The 22,009-nt window shown below is 43.8% G+C and overlaps 1 protein-coding gene and 1 pseudogene across 1 annotated transcript; both read right to left on the minus strand.

Moving 5' to 3' along the window:
• Window positions 1-1,560: 1,560 nt before the first annotated feature.
• Window positions 1,561-5,195, minus strand: LOC125541164 (annotated as a pseudogene).
• Window positions 5,196-5,622: 427 nt separating this feature from the next.
• Window positions 5,623-15,073, minus strand: LOC125535246 (AP2-like ethylene-responsive transcription factor CRL5). Its single transcript, XM_048698295.1, has 3 exons — window positions 15,008-15,073; window positions 14,403-14,941; window positions 5,623-5,725 (listed from the first exon to the last, which is right to left on the minus strand). Exons 1-3 carry the CDS (start codon window positions 15,071-15,073, stop codon window positions 5,623-5,625), a joined length of 708 nt encoding a protein of 235 aa, XP_048554252.1.
• Between the last annotated feature and the right edge of the window lie 6,936 nt (window positions 15,074-22,009).

The following is a 22,009-nucleotide window of genomic DNA, read 5'->3' on the forward strand; positions in this document are numbered from 1 at the left end:
ACAAATTTGTTCGTGTGATTGTGGAAAAATGCTTCATAGCTTTCACGGAAATCGTAACACTTAAAGAAGTTTCACACGTTTAAAAAAATATTCATGCCATTTATAAAAAATATTCAATGTGTGTTAAAAAAATATTTACCGCGTATTTAAAAAATGTTCAATGTGCATTTGACAAGTGTTTAATATGCATTCAAAAAAATGCTCAACGTGTATTTGGAAAATGTTCATTGTGTATCTATAAAATGTTTAACATGTATACAAATTATTCAGTGTGCATTTCAAAAATGTTCAACATGTACTTGATTTTTTTAGCGCATTCCTAAAAACTATTCAGGGTTCATACGAGAATTGTTCAACCTGTATTAGAAAAATCAACATGTATTTGAAAAAAAATAGTAAAAACAAACAAACACGAAACCCCCCAAAAAACACAATGAAAATAAGTGGAAAACCATCTCACAGAAACAAAGAAGGGAAAAAGCCCACGCGGAAGCTTCTAAAACCGGTCTATAGAATCTTCTCAAAACCGCTTCCAGGAAGCGGCCCATAAGTGGAAGTGCCACAGGCGAGACATAGCTCTTGCGCGCGGGTTCCTATATGGCGCATAGGGCGCCGCTGAGCGACCTGGCGCGCACCCCCCTGGTGCGGTGGGCGTTCGTATGGGCCGGCCCATGTCCCGTTTAGTTTCCTTTTGTTTTTCTTGAGTTCTCTTTTTTCTTTTTTTCTTTTCTTCCCAAATCCGTGAACATTTTTTTGTAGCAAAATAAAAAAATGTTCGTCAATGTGTAAAAACGCTCAATGATTCATAAAATTCCTTTTTTGTTCATCACCGTGGGCCGAGATTTTTCTTGCAGCCCGCGGTTTATGGTGCCCAAGACAATCAACAATTCATCAATAATAGAGAAATGCCTCAAAAAAGATCAGCAATAGTTTTGTGTGATGATATGATGCAACAAACTTGCAGTCTTTGAACGGATGATGCATGCTCCACTGTAGCATTGCTCTAGCATTAACTCTTGTGTAGTACTAGCAGCTAGAGGAAGATTTCACAGCCAAGTGACAAGTCGTGGATGTGGGAAAAGGGTTTACATGGGTAGCTCCAGGATTTATCGTTTTGAAAGTACTGTAGTCAAACATTGATAATGTTGAAATATGGATGTCCCAATTCATTGAAGCCAAACAACATCCAGTTTTACCATCTAGTTTTATCAGGCAACCATCAGACCATCACTACCAAGATAAAACCAGCAGAGCTAAATCAACTTTCACCATCTACTTAAACAAAACACATACTGGCATGCATAAGGAGTATTGATAGTCCATCACGCTAGCTTAGCACGTACTCCCTCTTGTACAAAGTTGAGTCATCTATTTTGGAACGGAGGAAGTACCTATTATATAGGTATATGTAAGTTCTATCAAACCATACCCACTACTTAAGCCAAAGGGATTAGTTTCAACAAGGCTCATGCATGCGAACGTCAGGGCTTTTCACCATACCCCATTTCATTCAAGCCAAACAACATCCAGTTTTACAGTCTGGTTTTATCAGGCAACCATCACTACCAAGATAAGCCCAGCAGAAGCTAAAGCAGCATTCATCTACTTAAAGAAAACACATGCTGACATATGCATAGGAGTAATAGTCCATGAATAGTAGCGCCACTGACCTCAACACTTCAAGCTAACCATGCTAGAACCAAGAACACTGCCCAAAACACCATGCTAGAACCAAGAACACTGCCCAAAACGATCGCTTGTACGATGTTGCAAAAGAACACTGACCACTCCAACGGACATTAAGCTTGGATGATGAAACATGTTGGTGCTTTTAACTTCACCAGCAAAAAGGGTCACAAGAAAAATCTGCTCCGGTTTTGAAGCAACATGGTCTGCCTCCTTCAGGATCTGAACTCCCATACGCCATGAATCCGCAGTCTTTAGTACTGCCCCATGTCAAATTAGTCAGATTCCCCGCTATGGAGCGCCCTTTCGCCCTTGAAATTGAAGATAAATCAGGATTGCGGAAGATGAACACCGCATGCCTCAGCACCCTTGCGTTCTGCAGGAAGTACTTGAGAAAAGCCATCTTGCCTTCCTCCCCTCTGAATTCACGGATAGTCATAATCTCGACGCGCAACATAATGCTCACGATAGGGCCAACCTCATCCCAGAACTTATTAAGTTCGAGCTTGCCAGTGGGTTCATCACATCTTTCACACTGCAGATTGGTTAAGTCAGTGAACAGTTAACTACTGATGAATTATGCATTGCAGCAGCAACACTAAAAAGATGATGGATAATAACTGAAAAGATAGTAGCGCTGCTAATAGCATGCTAAACCATTCTAAGCAATGTCTTGCTAAATAAACCAATGTACGATGTCTCACTAATAGCAAGTGAATGAAGCGAGAACGCAATATAGAATGCTAATAGTGTATTTTAAGGACGGCGCTGTTTTGCAATGGCACACTATTTCTTTCATTGTATATAATGCTAGGAGCTTATAGTAGGTGGTGATGAAGATGAGTACCCTGATATGCAGACTCGACGCATTAGGAAAGCACTTCAGGAAAGTGGCCACCATCTTGGCATCATCATGGACTCCAAAACGCACATTCAGGCTCAGCGTAGTCACGCTTGTGAACATAGTGCTTGCGCTTGGCTTCATCCCAGGCTGGAATGGAATGCGCCCAATTATTCAACAAAGAAAGATCAGACATTGAATTGAACATCTTTGCCAATTGAACAAATGGAAAGTTTAGATAGGTGATCTACCATGATGATGGTGCCGCCGGCCTCAAGGGCGCACTTTCCTGGCTCCAGGTACCCGAACGATTTCAGGTTGGGGGCATTGCCAATGTTGATCCCGGTGCGCAAGCCACTGGCAGGGTTTAGAGATCGCCGAACCTTGTACAGGATGAGCCGCTTGAGGCGCGGGGTGTCCGCCATGACGACGCTCTCCATCACGGAATCGAAGATCTGCACGCACAGGAGGCTCTGGCTGACGAGGCGGAGGCCCAACCCCTTCACGCTCCCTTGAATGTTGAGGATCTCCAGAACGGGGCTGCTGGCGACGATGGCTTCGACGTCCCCATCCTCCATGACGACGCCGAAGATGCCGAGCTCGCGGAGGTTGGGGAAGGAGGCGTCGCCGAGGCAGGCCACATCAGGGAACTTCCAGACGCCGACGTAGAGGCGGGTGAGGGTGGCGATGCGGAAGAGCGTGCCGGGGAGATTCACCTCGCGCGGGCAGGGGCGGTTGACGAGGACGAGCTCCTGGACGCCCTTGGCGGCCATGAGACGGAGCCAGCGCTTGAGCTTGGCGTGGCACGCGTCCATGGGGGTGCAGAGGAGGTAGACGCAGCGGAAGGGCCCGGGGTGAGCGGCGAGGGCGCGCGACACCGCGGCCGAGACGGCCAGCGCGTCGGCGCGGGTCGGGGGCCAGTGGTCCAGGAGGAGTAGATGGCACTGGCGGTCCGAGAACTTACGCTGCGGGTGCACTTAAGTCACGGTATTTGTAACTGAAAAAACCCGTCATAAAACTTGCATTGCGGGTGCAGATAGGTCACATATGCCATTTGAACCGGCCTGTTCTATTTTCGAGAAAAACCCGTCATAAAACTTGCGTTGCGGGTGCAGATAGGTCACATTTCAAATTTTTCGTTCCTGGACATTTTTATAAAGTCACGAATCACAAATATTTTTAATAAATATTTTCTAATTTATCGTCCGAGAATTTTTTTCTAAATTCGCGAATCACAACCATTTTTTTAAATGTTCACCACTTAAAACAAATGTTCGCAAATCACAAATATTTTTCAAATTTATCATTCGCGAACATTTTTTAAAGTCGTGAACAAATATTTTTCAAATTAATCCTTCATGAACATTTTCAAATTTATTGTTCGCAAACATTTTCAAAATTTTCATTCATGGACATTTATTAAAATCACGAGTCACAAATGTTTTTAATAAATCTTTTCAAATTTAATGTTTGCGAACTTTTTTTAAAGTGGCGAATCACAAATATTTTTTTAACTGTTCACAACTTAAAAAAATGTTCACAAATCACAAATATTTTTCAAATTTATCGTTCTCAAATTTTTTTAAAGTCGTGGACAAATAGTTTTCAAATTAATCATTCACCAAATTTTCAAATTTATCATTCGCAAGCATTTTCAAAAAAAATCATGGACATTTTCTTAAAGTCACGAATCATAATTTTTTTTAATTTATCGTTCGCGAATTTTTTTAAAGTCGTGAATCACAATTTTTTTAATGCTCACAACTTAAAAAAATTGTTCACGAATCAAAAATATTTTTCAAATTTATCGTTCTCGACCTTTTTTTAATGCCGTCAATAAATAGTTTTCAAATTAATCATTCACGAACATTTTTAAATTTATCATTCAAAAACATTTTCAAATTTTTCGTTCCTGGACATCTTTTTAAAGTCACTAATCACAATTATTTTTAATTTATCGTTCGCGGACAATTTTTTAAAGTCGCGGATCACAAATATATTTTTTTAAACGTTCGCGAACATTTTTTTAAAGTCGTGAACAAATAGTTTTCAAATTTATGGTTCACGAACATTTTCTTAAAGTCGTGGGTCACGAATATATTTTTTGAAATGTTCGCGGACATTTTTTTAAAGTCGTGAACAAATAGTTTTCAAATTTATCGTTCACGAACATTTTTTTAAAGTCACGAATCACATATATTTTTAAAGTCGTGAACAAATTTATCGCGCTTGACCGTTAGAGGGAGAAAACCGGACAGCTGGCCGGTTCAGATGACCTGTGTGACCTATCTGCACCCGTAATGCAAGTTCTATGACGGGTTTCTTCGCTTTGCAAGTACCGTGACTTAAGTGCATCCGCAGCGCAAGTTCTCGGACCGCCGGTGCCATTTACTCCAGGAGGTGGGTATCAACGAGGACGAGCGGCGCGGAGAGCCAGACCCGGCGCCAGCGCGTGGCGAGCACGGCGGTGCGCGCTGCTTCCTTGAAGGAGAGGCGGGAGACGATGTCGTGGAGGAGCGCGTCGGAGAGGCCGCTAATGCGGTCGACGCCGTGGTAGGGGGCGGTACGGCGGGCGGCGAGGCGGGCGGTGTGGGAGACTGGCGGCTCGGGGAGGCAGGTGTAGATGTACGGCAGGAGCTGCTCCGCGTCCATGGCCGCCGGCGGCGGGAGGAGAGCAGAGCACGAGGAGCCCGGCTAAGGTTTCGGGCGAAGAGGCGAGCGACGAGTGAGGAGCAAGGAGGTGTCTGTGAATGAGAGCATCTCCAACAGGCGCCCAACGCGCCGCGTGGTAAAAACGGATTTGGCGCGCGCCCATCGCCTGGTTTGGCGCGGCGCGCAGCGTTTGCTCCAGCAGCCGCGCTGAAAAGCCGCGCGCACGCGCAGCTTCAGCAGGCGCGGTAAAATGCAGCGCGCACTCATTCTACAATATTTTTTAAATTAAAATTACATAGATAAAAAAACGATACAAAGATATTTTACATCGGTGCAACTACTACGGCATAGATAGATAGATAGTTCGACATACATAGATAGATAGATACTACTACAGCATAGATAGATAGATACAAACTACTACGGCATACATAGATAGAAAACTACTCCAAGTCGCTACCATCACCATCATCATTCTCGTCGGTGTCGTCCGAGGTTGAGAGCCATATGTCGTCCCAACGTTCATCGTCCGAGGTGAAGAACGACCTCCTGTTGGGGAACGTAGTAATTTCAAAAAAATTCCTACGCACACGCAAGATCATGGTGATGCATAGCAACGAGGGGAGAGTGTGATCTACGTACCCTTGTAGACCGACAGCGGAAGCGTTATGACAACGCGGTTGATGTAGTCGTACGTCTTCACGGCCCGGCCGATCAAGCACCGAAACTACGGCACCTTCGAGTTCTAGCACACGTTCAGCTCGATGACGATCCCCGGACTCCGATCCAGCAAAGTGTCGGGGAAGAGTTCCGTCAGCATGACGACGTGATGACGATCTTGATGTACTACCGTCGCAGGGCTTCGCCTAAGCACCGCTACAATATTATCGAGGATTATGGTGGAAGGGGGCACCGCACACGGCTAAGGATATGATCACGTGGATCAACTTATGTGTCTAAGGGTGCCCCCTGCCCCCGTATATCAAGGAGCAAGGGGAGGAGGCCGGCCGACCCCTATGGCGCGCCAAGGAGGAGTCCTCCTCCTAGTAGGAGTAGGACTCCTACTAGGAGGGGAAAGAAGTGGGGAGGGAGAAGGAAAGGGGGGCGCCGCCCCCCCTCTCCTAGTCCAATTTGGACCAGGGGGGAGGAGGCGTGCGGCCCACCTTTGGCTGCCCCTTTCTCTCTCCACTAAGGCCCATATGGCCCATTACTTCTCCCCGGGGGTTCCGGTAACCCTCCGGCTCTCCGGTTTTCTCCAAAATCACCCGGAACACTTCCGGTGTCCGAATATAGCCGTCCAATATATCAATCTTTATGTCTCGACCATTTCGAGACTCCTCGTTATGTCTGTGATCACATCCGGGACTCCGAACTAACTTCGGTACATCAAAACTCATAATATAACTGTCATCGAAACCTTAAGCGTGCGGACCCTACGGGTTCGAGAACAATGTAGACATGACCGAGACACGTCTCCGGTTAATAACCAATAGCGGAACCTGGATGCTCATATTGGCTCCTACATATTCTAGAAGATCTTTATCGGACAGACCGCATAACAACATACGTTGTTCCCTTTGTCATCGGTATGTTACTTGCCCAAGATTCGATCGTCGGTATCTCAATACCTAGTTCAATCTCGTTACCGGCAAGTATCTTTACTCGTTTCGTAATACATCATCTCGCAACTAACTCATTAGTTCTAATGCTTGCAAGGCTTATGTGATGTGCATTACCGAGAGGGCCCAGAGATACCTCTCCGACAATCGGAGTGACAAATACTAATCTCGAAATACGCTAACCCAACATTCACCTTTGGAGACACCTGTAGAGCTCCTTTATAATCACCCAGTTACGTTGTGATGTTTGGTAGCACACAAAGTGTTCCTCCGGTAAACGGGAGTTGCATAATCTCATAGTCATAGGAACATGTATAAGTCATGAAGAAAGCAATAGCAACATACTAAACGATCGGGTGCTAAGCTAATAGAATGGGTCATGTCAACGACATCATTCTCCTAATGATGTGATCCCATTAATCAAATGACAACACATGTCTATGGTTAGGAAACATAACCATCTTTGATTAACGAGCTAGTCAAGTAGAGGCATACTAGTGACGTTTGGTTTGTCTATGTATTCACACAAGTATTATGTTTCCGGATAATACAATTCTAGCATGAATCATAAACATTTATCATGGTACAAGGAAATAAAATAATAACATTATTATTGCCTCTAGGGCATATTTTCTTTAGTGTCCCACTTGCACTAGAGTCAATAATCTAGATTACACAGTAATGATTCTAACACCCATGGAGCTTTGGTGTTGATCATGTTTTGCTCGTGGAAGAGGCTTAGTCAACGGGTCTGCTACATTCAGATCCGTATGTATCTTGCAAATCTCTATGTCTCCCACCTGGACTAGATCCCGGATGGAATTGAAGCGTCTCTTGATGTGCTTGGTTCTCTTGTGAAATCTGGATTCCTTTGCCAAGGCAATTGCACCAGTATTGTTACAAAAGATTTTCATTGGACCCGATGCACTAGGTATGACATCTAGATCAGATATGAACTCCTTCATCCAGACTCCTTCGTTTGCTGCTTCCGAAGCAGCTATGTACTCCGCTTCACATGTAGATCCCGCCACAACGCTTTGTTTAGAGCTGCACCAACTAACAGCTCCACCGTTTAATGTAAACACGTATCCGGTTTGCGATTTAGAATTGTCCGGATCAGTGTCAAAGCTTGCATCAACGTAAACATTTATGATGAGCTCTTTGTCACCTCCATATATGAGAAACATATCCTTAGTCCTTTTCAGGTATTTCAGGATGTTCTTGACCGATGTCCAGTGATCCACTCCTGGATTACTTTGGTACCTCCCTGCTAGACTTATAGCAAGACACACATCAGGTCTGGTACACAGCATTGCATACATGATAGAGCCTATGGCTGAAGCATAGGGAACATCTTTCATTTTCTCTCTATCTTCTGCATTGGTCGGACTTTGAGTCTTACTCAATTTCACACCTTGTAACACAGGTAAGAATCCTTTCTTTTCTTGATCCATTTTGAACTTTTTCAAAACTTTGTCAAGGTATGTGCTTTGTGAAAGTCCAATTAAGCGTCTAGATCTGTCTCTATAGATGTTGATGCCCAATATGTAGGCAGCTTCACCAAGGTCTTTCATTGAAAAACTTTTATTCAAGTATCCTTTTATGCTATCCAGAAATTCTATATCATTTCCGATTAGTAATATGTCATCTACATATAATATCAGAAATGCTACAGAGCTCCCACTCACTTTCTTGTAAATACAGGCTTCTCCAAAATTCTGTATAAAACCAAATGCTTTGATCACACTATCAAAGCGTTTATTCCAACTCCGAGAGGCTTGCACCAGTCCATAAATGGATCGCTGGAGCTTGCGCACTTTGTTAGCTCCCTTTGGATTGACAAAACCTTCCGGCTGCATCATATACAACTCTTCTTGCAGAAATCCATTCAGGAATGCAGTTTTGACATCCATTTGCCAAATTTCATAATCATAAAATGCGGCAATTGCTAACATGATTCAGACAGACTTAAGCATCGCTACGGGTGAGAAGGTCTCATCGTAGTCAATCCCTTGAACTTGCCGAAAACCTTTTGCGACAAGTCGAGCTTTGTAGACAGTAACATTACTTTCAGCGTCAGTCTTCTTCTTGAAGATCCATTGCTTTCTGATCATTAGGCAAGTCAACCAAAGTCCATACTTTGTTCTCATACATGGATCCCATCTCAGATTTCATGGCTTCAAGCCATTTTGCGGAATCTGGGCTCACCATCGCTTCTTCATAGTTCGTAGGTTCATCATGATCTAGTAGCATGACTTCCAGAACAGGATTACCGTACCACTCTGGCGCGGATCCTACTCTGGTTGATCTACGAGGTTCAGTAGTATCTTGTTATGAAGTTTCATGATCATTATCATTAGCTTCCTCACTAATTGGTGTAGTTGTCACAGAAACTGGTTTCTGTGATGTACTACTTTCCAATAAGGGAGCAGGTACAGTTACCTCGTCAAGTTCTACTTTCCTCCCACTCACTTCTTTTGAGAGAAACTCCTTCTCTAGAAAGTTTCCAAATTTAGCAACAAAAGTCTTGCCTTCGGATCTGTGATAGAAGGTGTATCCAATAGTTTCCTTTGGATATCCTATGAAGACACATTTCTCCGATTTGGGTTCGAGCTTATCAGGTTGAAGCTTTTTCACATAAGCATCGCAGCCCCAAACTTTCAGAAACAACAACTTTGGTTTCTTGCCAAACCATAGTTCATAAGGCGTCGTCTCAACGGATTTTGATGGTGCCCTATTTAACGTGAATGCGTCCGTCTCTAGAGCATATCCCCAAAACGATAGCGGTAAATCAGTAAGAGGCATCATAGATCGCACCATATCTAGTAAAGTACGATTACGATGTTCGGACACACCATTACGCTGTGGTGTTCCAGGTGGCGTGAGTTGCGAAACTATTCCACATTGTTTCAAATGTACACCAAACTCGTAACTCAAATATTCTCCTCCACGATCAGATCGTAGGAATTTTATTTTCTTGTTACGATGATTTTCAACTTCACTCTGAAATTTTTTGAACTTTTCAAACGTTTCAGACTTATGTTTCATGAAGTAGATATACCCATATCTGCTTAAGTCATCTGTGAAGATGAGAAAATAACGATATCCGCCACGAGCCTCAACATTCATCGGACCACATACATCTGTATGTATGATTTCCAACAAATCTGTTGCTCTCTCCATAGTACTGGAGAACGGTGTTTTTGTCATCTTACCCATAAGGCACCATTCGCAAGTACCAAGTGATTCATAATCAAGTGGTTCCAAAAGCCCATCAGTATGGAGTTTCTTCATGCGCTTTACACCGATATGACCCAAACGGCAGTGCCACAAATAAGTTGCACTATCATTATCAACTCTGCATCTTTTGGCTTCAACATTATGAATATGTGTGTCACTACTATCGAGATTTAATAAGAATAGACCACTCTTTAAGGGTGCAAGACCATAAAAGATATTACTCATATAAATAGAACAACCATTATTCTCTGATTTAAATGAATAACCATCTCGCATCAAACAAGATCCAGATATAATGTTCATGCTTAACGCTGGCACCAAATAACAATTATTTAGGTCTAATACTAATCCCGAAGGTAGATGTAGAGGTAGCGTGTCGACTGCGATCACATCAACTTTGGAACCATTTCCCACGCGCATCGTCACCCCGTCCTTAGCCAATCTTCGCTTAATACGTAGTCCCTGTTTCGAGTTGTAAATATTAGCAACAGAACCAGTATCAAATACCTAGGTGCTACTGCGAGAATTAGTAAGATACACATCAATAACATGTATATCACATATACCTTTGTTCACCTTGCCATCCTTCTTATCCGCCAAATACTTAGGGCAGTTCCGCTTCCAGTGACCAGTCTGCTTGTAGTAGAAGCACTCAGTTTCAGGCTTAGGTCCAGGTTTGGGTTTCTTCTCTTGAGTAGCAACTTGCTTGTTGTTCTTTTTGAAGTTCCCCTTCTTCTTCCCTTTGCCCTTTTTCTTGAAACTAGTGGTCTTGTTGACCATCAACACTTGATGCTCCTTCTTGATTTCTACCTCCGCAGCTTTCAGCATTGCGAAGAGCTCGGGAATAGTCTTATTCATCCCTTGCATATTATAGTTTATCACAAAGCTCTTGTAGCTTGGTGGCAGTGATTGGAGAATTCTGTCAATGACGCAATCATCTGGAAGATTAACTCCCAATTGAATCAAGTGATTATTATACCCAGACATTTTGAGTATATGCTCACTGACAGAACTGTTCTCCTCCATCTTGCAGCTATAGAACTTATTGGAGACTTCATATCTCTCAATCCGGGCATTTTCTTGAAATATTAACTTCAACTCCTGGAACATCTCATATACTCCATGACGTTCAAAACGTCGTTGAAGTCCCGATTCTAAGCTGTAAAGCATGGCACACTGAACTATCGAGTAGTCATCAGCTTTGCTCTGCCAGACATTCATAACATCTGGTGTTGCTCCAGCAGCAGGCCTGGCACCCAGCGGTGCTTCTAGGACGTAATTCTTCTGTGCAGCAATGAGGATAATCCTCAAGTTACGGACCCAGTCCGTGTAATTTTTACCATCATCTTTCAACTTTGCTTTCTCAAGGAACGCATTAAAATTCAACGGAACAACAGCACGGGCCATCTATCTACAATCAAACATAAACAAGCAAGATACTATCAGGTACTAAGTTCATGATAAATTTAGGTTCAATTAATCATATTACTAAAGAACTCCCACTTAGATAGACATCCCTCTAATCCTCTAAGTGATTACGTGATCCAAATCAACTAAACCATGTCCGATCATCACGTGAGATGGAGTAGTTTCATTGGTGAACATCGCTATGTTGATCATATCTACTATATGATTCACGCTCAACCTTTCGGTCTCTGTGTTCCGAGGCCATATCTGTATATGCTTGGCTCGTCAAGTATAACCTGAGTATTCTGCGTGTGCAACTGTTTTGCACCCGTTGTATTTGAACGTAGAGCCTATCACACCCGATCATCAGTGGTGTCTCAGCACGAAGAACTTTCGCAACGGTGCATACTCAGGGAGAAAACTTCTTGATAATTAGTGAGAGATCATCTTAAAATGCTACCGTCAATCAAAGCAAGATAAGATGCATAAAAGATAAACATCACATGCAATCAATATAAGTGATATGATATGGCCATCATCATCTTGTGCTTGTGATCTCCATCTTCGAAGCACCGTCGTGATCACCATCGTCACCGGCGCGACACCTTGATCACCATCGTAGCATCGTTGTCGTCTCGCCAATCTTATGCTTCCACGACTATCGCTACCGCTTAGTGATAAAGTAAAGCATTACAGCGCAATTGCATTGCATACAATAAAGCGACAACCATATGGCTCCTGCCAGTTGCTGATAACTTGGTTACAAAACATGATCATCTCATACAATAAAATTTAGCATCATGTCTTGACCATATCACATCACAACATGCCCTGCAAAAACAAGTTAGACGTCCTCTACTTTGTTGTTGCAAGTTTTGCGTGGCTGCTACGGGCTTAAGCAAGAACCAATCTTACCTACGCATCAAAACCACAACGATAGTTTGTCAAGTTGGTGCTGTTTTAACCTTCGCAAGGACCGGGCGTAGCCACACTCGGTTCAACTAAAGTTGGAGAAACTGTCACCCGCTAGCCACCTTTGTGCAAAGCACGTCGGGAGAACCGGTCTCGCGTAAGTGTACGCGTAATGTCGGTCCGGGCCGCTTCATCCAACAATACCGCGGAACCAAAGTATGACATGCTGGTAAGCAGTATGACTTATATCGCCCACAACTCACTTGTGTTCTACTCGTGCAAATAACATCAACACATAAAAACTACGCTCGGATGCCACTGTTGGGGAACGTAGTAATTTCAAAAAATTTCCTACGCACACGCAAGATCATGGTGATGCATAGCAACGAGGGGAGAGTGTGATCTACGTACCCTTGTAGACCGACAGCGGAAGCGTTATGACAACGCGGTTGATGTAGTCGTACGTCTTCACGGCTCGACCGATCAAGCACCAAAACTACGGCACCTTCGAGTTCTAGCACACGTTCAGCTCGATGACGACCCCCGGACTCCGATCCAGCAAAGTGTCGGGGAAGAGTTCCGTCAGCACGACGGCGTGGTGACGATCTTGATGTACTACCGTCGCAGGGCTTCGCCTAAGCACCGCTACAATATTATCGAGGATTATGGTGGAAGGGGGCACCGCACAGGGTTAAGAATATGATCACGTGGATCAACTTATGTGTCTAGGGGTGCCCCCTGCCCCGTTATATCAAGGAGCAAGGGGAGGAGGCCGGCCGGCCCCTATGGCGCGCCAAGGAGGAGTCCTCCTCCTAGTAGGAGTAGGACTCCTACTAGGAGGGGGAATGAAGTGGGGAGGGAGAAGGAAAGGGGGGCGCCGCCCCCCTCTCCTAGTCCAATTCGGACCAGGGGGGAGGAGGCGCGCGGCCCACCTTTGGCTGCCCCTCTCTCTCTCCACTAAGGCCCATATGGCCCATTACTTCTCCCCCGGGGGGGGGGGGGTTCCGGTAACCCTCCGGCTCTCCGGTTTTCTCCGAAATCACCCGGAACACTTCCGGTGTCCGAATATAGCTGTCCAATATATCAATCTTTATGTCTCGACCATTTCAAGACTCCTCGTCATGTTCGTGATCACATCCGGGACTCCGAACTAACTTCGGTACATCAAAACTCATAAACTCATAATATAACTGTCATCGAAACCTTAAGCGTGCGGACCCTACGGGTTCGAGAACAATGTAGACATGACCGAGACACGTCTCCGGTCAATAACCAATAGCGGAATCTGGATGCTCATATTGGCTCCTACATATTCTACGAAGATCTTTATCGGTCAGACCGCATAACAACATACGTTGTTCCCTTTGTCATCGGTATGTTACTTGCCCGAGATTCGATCGTCGGTATCTCAATACCTAAGTCAATCTCGTTACCGGCAAGTCTCTTTACTTGTTTCATAATACATCATCTCGCAACTAACTCATTAGTTGTAATGCTTGCAAGGCTTATGTGATGTGCATTACCGAGAGGGCCCAGAGATACCTCTCCGACAATCGGAGTGACAAATCCTAATATCGAAATACGCCAACCCAACATTCACCTTTAGAGACACCTGTAGAGCTCCTTTATAATCACCCAGTTACGTTGTGACGTTTGGTAGCACACAAAGTGTTCCTCCGGTAAATGGGAGTTGTATAATCTCATAGTCATAGGAACATGTATAAGTCATGAAGAAAGCAATAGCAACATACTAAACGATCGGGTGCTAAGCTAATGGAATGGGTCATGTCAACCACATCATTCTCCTAATGATGTGATCCCATTAATCAAATAACAACACATGTCTATGGTTAGAAAACATAACCATCTTCGATTAACGAGCTAGTCAAGTAGAGGCATACTAGTGACGTTTGGTTTGTCTATGTATTCACACAAGTATTATGTTTCCGGATAATACAATTCTAGCATGAATAATAAACATTTATCATGATATAAGGAAATAAAATAATAACATTATTATTGCCTCTAGGGTATATTTCCTTCACCTCCCACCTGCGGAGATGATGTCGCACTGCTCGTTCGCCACTGCCTTCCGCTGACGCCGGTCCGCCCGCTCCGAGCGGCGCCTTGCCGTCCTCTCCACCCAGTAGGCACGCTCGGCGTCGACGTCCTCTGGGTGGCGACGGCGCCACTCCGCCATGGCTCGCTCGTCCTCCTCGGCAACGAGGAGACGGCGCTGCCGCCGAGAGTGGTCGGCACGGTCCATGTCCGTGATGAGACGCGGCGGAGGGGCGACGCGCTGCGCCTCCTCGCGTGTGAAGACGTCCCGGAAATTCATTTGCGACCGGGGCCTCTCCAAGCGCCACGCCGCCGCGTCGTACGCGCGGGCCGCCTCGCGCGCGCTCCGGAACGTCCCGAGGCCGAGCCAGACGTCGCCGGCCCGTATCTTGATGGAGTACCAGCCGTTGGGGCGCTCGCGGACGCCGCGGAAGTCCGAAGCACCCCGGCGGCGCGACGACATGGTGGCGCGATGGTGGCGCAGAAAGTGGCGAAGCGGCGAGGTTGCGAGGAGGAGGGCACGTGGCTATTCTGTGCGCGTGGCGAAGCGCGGGACTTTATAGGCGCGCGTGAAGCGGCGCGCCGAATCTACCGGGCCGCCTGCCGCTTTCTCCCCCGCGCGCGCAAACGCTTCCCGCGCACGGTTACTTCCCGCCATCGCTGAAGCGCGCGGAACCAACCGACACGCGCGAAAAACTGCTTTTACCGCGCGGGCGCGCGTTTTGCCGCGCCTGTTGGAGATGCTCTGAGTGGCGGCGACGGTGAGGAGAGGAGATGTAGGGTTTGGTCGGTGGTGGTGTCTGCTTCGGGCGGGCCAAATGTTGGCAACTGTATGCTCTTGGGCCCATCAATTAGGAGTACGTATTTAATTTGCTTTGTTTATTTCGAGGTCCACTGTTTAATTCACTTCATGAGTGCAAGTAAACTAAGGTACTGTTCAGCTCGAGCGACATGGAGCTCTCTCTTCAAAAAAAAGTAAAAATCATATGTTAAAGTTTTTGAAAAATATCACCCGCAAAAAAAAAGTTTTGAAAAATATGAAAAAAAACATGAACCTTAGGGATTTATACTACATCTATGTGATGAAATAAGTTTTGATGAGAGCTACACAAAAAAAATCATATATTTCTAGCACATGCACTATTCTCTATCCAAGTCCATAATTTTTTTTTGTGCATCTCACACCAAAGCCTATTTCATCATGAAATATTACAGTAATGTAGTATACATTTATATGTCCATGTGTGTTTCTTAGAATTTTTGAAACTTTAAAATGTGATTTTCAATTTTTTCAAAAAACAAGCCCCATAGAGCACAAGTTCCAAAATCCACTCTCGATATAAGCGGGCTATAAGGATGTAATAATTATATTGTTATTGAAAAAAGGCTAATATTCTTATTGAGTTAGAGGAGAGAGAAGAAAAGTGAGTTCGAAGAAACATTGTGAGAGAAGGAATTGAGCCAGATAGTGATAAAGTGGTAAAAGGAGAGAGGTGATATGTTGGACGAGCTCGCATGCTCCTGCTACGTGGACCAATGGAACATTGCAATGTTTTTTTTTGAACACCACCTCTAATATTAATTAACCAAAAGAGAGTTACAATCGTTCATTACAGAATTCACCATACAAGGTGGTACATTATTAATAAGAATACCATCCGATCTATTATCAAAGCAAAACTTTGCAATTAAATGTGCTACCCCATTGGCCGAGCGGCTAATCTTGTTGATTTGTAAGCTATTAATCAGCTTAGTGATACTTCTTGCTTTGTTCTTCAAATCGAGCAAATTTGACCTGTCAAAAAGATCATTTGCAAGGGATGCAGCAACAAACGCACATTCAGTCTCTAAAATTATAGAATTGTGGAGAGTACTAAAAACAATAATAGCACCTATATAAAGACCGGCAATACACGCCCTTAGCTCCGCTTCCTCCACACTTTTACAGCACCCAATGAAATCCCAAGACGATATAATGACATACCCAGAAGAATCTCTAGCCACCACATCCACACTTGTGGCGCTGATGCTCTCCATGGGACTTGCGTCGACATTAATCTTGATATAACCTGGAGGCGGGGCCTTCCAATCCATCTTGGTCACCGCCAAATTAGGAACAGTTCTCAATCCATGCATTTGACCTTTTTCTTTATTTTTTGTGTCCACAAGAGGTACGGCATGAGCAACAAATGATGACCAATAATTATCCACAAAGGTAGCGGATGCTAAGATAGATTTCTTTCTTTTACCAAAAATCAGATCATTTCTCAAATGTCAGGCTCTCCAAAATATGAAAATAATTTGGTCCCACGTAATATGGCTCAAATGACTTAGAAGACTAAGAAACCAGTCAACACATGTGTATCTAAACATCTTCTCCGCCGATAATTCCCAAATGCCCCTTATTTCCATACACAGTGCAAAAGCCTTTGGGCAACATGACAAGTGCATGAAAAGTACTTTCATCCTAATGGAACATCGCAATGTTGGAGGTGGCATTTACTAGTCAGTAATGGAGAGCTGACGAAGCCGGGAATGAACATGTCGGTGGGCTGCACATCACGGGGTATACAGTCTGGTGGGCGCTGCTATTTTCATGGGTATTTTTGCGTCAGTAAAGAGGGCTAGTAACGCACTTCATCTAAAACAGAAAATGTTAGCAACACACTTTGTAAAAATGCTAGGGGAGTGAACGATCTATTATTTTATTCTTTTCTTTTTCCTTTTGGGTTGTAATGACATTTTATTTTATTTTCAATTTTTTATTCTTTTGGGTAAAATACATGAGCTAAAAAATATAAATGTTCACATGTATTCGATAAATATTATATGTGTGCTAAAAATGTTCATCATGTTACAACAACACATATTGAAAAAAAATCATCATGTATTTAAAATCTTGTTTGTCGTGCAATAAAAATTATTCATGGCGTAATTCAAACATTTTTATCATGTAACATAAAAATGGTCATCATGCGTTATAAAGTTCTACAATTACATGGCCATTTTTCCTAAATGTGTCAACACTTTCTAAAAAGTTTTCATCGTGTATTAAGAAAATGTTCATTGGAAAATTTAAAATTGTTTCTCATGTACTTCAAATTTCATTGTGTTTTTAGAAAATATTCATAGTGTAATTCAAAATATTTCACCATATATTGAAAAGTGTTGATTCTCTATTAAAAATGTTCAACGTGTACTTGTATTGAAAATGTGCATGCTATATATTTAGAAAACATCATGTGCTAAAATATATCCATTGTACTGTATAAAAAAATAATCGTCATGCATAAAAAGTTTATCCGTTGTGTATTATAATGTGATTGTATATGTATCATAAAATGTTTCTATTTTTTGGTAAATAAACTAAAAATCACCATGTGTTTAAAAAATGATCATGATGTATGTAAAAAAAATCATTGTATATCATACGAAATGCTCAACGTATCTAAAAAAAATATGGACATTGCATTTAGATTTTAGATTGTGTTTGACATGTTTTGAAAGAAAAGTGTGCTCATAACATTTTCACCATGTAGTTTAAAAATGTCGGCTTGTATCTTAGAAAAATATTTGACATGTCTTCAGAGAATGTCCAATGTGTGTTTAGAAAATGTCACCGTGTATTTTTAAAATGAAAAGCAGTTGGGCGTGCAACTCTAGTTACGGGTGACAAATTGACATGCAATTGTGCGTCAATATGCGAACGTGCAACATCAGTTGCTCACCCCAAGTGACTTGTTGCACGGGGTGTGGATAAAATAAAATGAACCTCAAAATTGAAAATAATAAATAAATCAATCAAATGGAAAACATTTGTATACATTTTCACGAACAATCAAATGGCATGGGAGTTAAATTTTGTTAATGCTTTTCTAGGTTAGAATTAGTAAATCGTGTTTTAAACTACACGAGGATATTTTCACAACGACGAAGATTTGTATCTGTTAAATGGAGAATTCGCTTTCAGAATGGTTTACGAAGCACCGCACCATCAATGGAAAAAGAACAATGCAAATCATACGGCTGAAAATGGGTGTGATTTTTGTTCTATTAATTTATTACTTTCACAATATATCGATGAGGTGATATGAGACGGAAAAGGCATTGAGTAAAGACAGTGGAGACAGTAGAGACATCTCAACCCTTGGCTAAATCTGAAACAACGATAGCAACTATAGATGTGCATTCATAAAAAAACATTCGTAAATAAAAATAAAATACAAGTTCACTCATAATTTGATTTATATAAAAATTGAGTATCACTAATAAATCATCAGGCCCAATGTTGAGGAAATCATGCTTCTCATCGGATCAACCACATGCATCATACTACAACCATTCACCACAATATACCTAGGAAGCTCTTGTTTCCTTTGGTCATATTGTCCGATGCACAACCATGCATGCTTCCCCATTGGGTGAAATCTTAGTTCCGCCATAAAAAAGCGCGATGAGCTACATGGATATATGCAATGGAACCAAATTGGGATATTAAAGTGGCACGGGAATAGTGGATTCTTAAAATGAAAAAAAAAACTTGATGAGTTACCTCTGTGTTTGCAATGAAATCAAATTGGGATTAAAGATTGCTTTGAGGGAACGAAGGCATCTAACACAAGGTGGTCTTGGCATTGAAAATTTAAAGGTGAAGAACAGATGCCTTCTTAACAAGTGGTTGTACAAGCTATCCGTAGAGACTGATGCCACATGGGTCCAGATTCTGTGCAATAAGTACCTTCATTCTAGAACCTTATCCCAAGTGATGGTTAGACCAACCGATTCGTCGTTTTGGGAAGGACTGCTGAGAATGAAATCAGCCTTCTTCCAAAGGACAAAATTTATCGTTGGTGATGGTACTTCCATGAGATTCTGGAAGGATACATCGCTAGAGGAGACGCCTCTAGCTATCCAGTATCCTTATCTCTATAATATTGTTCAGCATAGAGATGCGTACGTTGCAACAGTATTACAGTCCAATCCTCTCAATATTCAATTCAGGAGGACTTTAGCGGCAAACCGTTGGGAACTTGGCTCCATCTCGTGAGAAGATTGATGGATGTTCACCTTTCTCAACAGCCATACCAGTTGCACTGGAAACTAACCAAGAATGGAGTGTTTTCGGTAAAATCCATGTATTTGGATACTATCAACTCTGGCTCTATCCCTCAATCTATTCATATTTAGAAAGTCAAAGTGCCCTTAAAAATTAAAGTGTTTATGTGGTTTGTCCACAAACAAGTCATTCTCACCAAGGACAATTTGGCAAAATGTAACTGGATAGGATCTCGAAGATGTAGCTTCTGCGATCATGATGAATCTATCAAACACCTCTTTCTTGATTGTCCAGTGGCCAAAATTTTATGGCGGTCTGTTCACATAGCATTTAACATTACTCCTCCGAATACCATCGACACGTTATTTGGGACGTGGCTAGATGGAGTTGAGTCAGAAACAGCGAAATATATCCGTGTAGGAGTATGTGTTTTATTATGGGCTATATGGAACTGCAGGAACGATTTGGTTTTTAACTGAACAACACATATTCATTTCTTGTAGGTTATTTTTTGGGCCACTACACTGATCCGTATGTGGTCGCTACTCACTCCAACAGATGTCAGGGAGCATATGGTTACTGGGTCTATCCATTAGAAGACGGTAGCGCAGGCTATGTTCAACCGGTTTGGATGACGGTGATGTAATAGGATAGCTTAGTTTTCTATCTATCTTTATTCCGCCGGTTGTGGCTACCCCGTTTTTCTATTTTTAGCTCTTTGAGAGCCCTTTTGCTTGTTGAGACCTACACACTTTGTTAGACTATTTGCTTATTAATAAATGGCCGCATGCATCTTTCTTATGTAGAGGCCGGAGGATAACCTCCTTTTCAAAAAAAAATGTGCAGGCAAACGAAACATGGACAGGGAGTGCAAGAGAATGGGAATGAAAAAATATCGGCGTTTGGGATTGTAGAATTAGACCATCGCATTAACAATGCGTGAAGTCTAAACAAATGATTGGACAAGGACTCATGGTTTGGAGTGTGATCGGATGACGCCAAGACATATACGGATAGTAAAAAAAACTTTAGGATAGTGTGCTGCTTGAGAGTGCACCAATAAATGGTTATTTGTGGCAGTGTGCATGCGCACAAAGCGGTAGTGGGAGCATGCACACGAAGAGTTAGTGGCAAATGTTTTTACATGATGCAATGACTTGATGATGTGGATAGTTGCATGTCAAGATAAATAAGACAGTGGGGATGAATCTCTTAGGTATAATAGTGACTCTAGGCTAGGGTTTGAGCGGCACGGAAAATTCCTTGGTAAACTAAAATGTAATGATTTTTTACTCACGAAGTCACGATCCCGAGCTCGGGGGAGTAACCCTAAGCTCCCGCCACCACATCCCCATGCCCCTCCTCGTCTCACATCATTGGAGGGTGTCCACTAGAGCAGCTGTGGTCGATCCCAATGAAGGCGACGACATGGCACTTGTTCCCGCCAATGAGGTGTGTCTCTCCGAACCCCCACCCCCATGAGATACGTCGCGGCTATTGCCCCTCTGGTCCTCTGATAGGCTCATCTGATGTTTGCCCGACATCTTCCCGTCGTGGAGCGGCCCAGCTTGTTGCTTATGTCGTGCTGGCCAGAGAGCTCGTGCTGCTACGTGGCAGTGTAGACGCCAAATCCGAACTAGTTAGGGCCGTGCTGGCTAGGGCATAGGCAGACCTCCCGAAGGTGGCTGTGTAACACCCCGGATGTAATTTACCTTAATTGTATTCCAACTCTTGCCGTTTTCGGCACTAACTAAGTTATTTCATTTCCTCGTTGTCGGGTTTTTGTCTCCGTGTGTTTTGTCTTTGTCATGCATCTCATATCATGTCATCATGTGCATTGCATTTGCATACGTGTTCGTCTCATGCATCCGAGCATTTTTCCCGTTGTCCGTTTTGCATTCCAGCGCTCCTATGTCCTCCGGTGGTCCTTTCTACCTCTTTTCGTGTGTGGGCGTTAAACATTTCTGGACTTGCCATGCGGCCTTGTACTACCGGTAGACCACCTGTCAAGTTTGGTACCATTTGGACTTCGTTTGATACTCCAACAGTTAACCGAGGGACCGAGAAGGCCTCGTGTGTGTTGCAGCCCAACACCCCTCCAAAGTGGCCCAAAACCCACCTAAACCTCCTCCATCACCTAGGCCGTTCGATCACGATTGCGTGGCCGCAAACCGCACCTCATTTGGAGCTTCCTATCTCCCTCTACCTCTATAAATAGGTCTCCCCTCGAAAATCCCAGATCTCCTCTCCCCCTAACCCTAAAAATTCAGATCCGCCGCCATCGGACACGTCCGGCCGCAACCGGACGAGTCCGCCTGCCGCGCCCAGCCAACCACAGCGTGCCACGTGGCACCCCAGCGCCCGCCGCCGTCGCGGCCCGCGGAAGCCCGCGGCCGACCCTCCTCCACCGCCTCCCGGGCCGCGCCTCCACCGCACCCCGCGCCGCTCCTCTCCTCCGCGCGCCGCCCGAGTCCGCCGGCGCCGCCCTGCCTTGCCTCGTCGCCGGTGGCTGCCGACCTCGCCGCCGTTCGCTTCTCG

The sequence above is a fragment of the Triticum urartu genome, chromosome 2 (genome assembly GCF_003073215.2).
Source record: "Triticum urartu cultivar G1812 chromosome 2, Tu2.1, whole genome shotgun sequence".
Taxonomy (NCBI): Eukaryota; Viridiplantae; Streptophyta; class Magnoliopsida; order Poales; family Poaceae; genus Triticum; species Triticum urartu.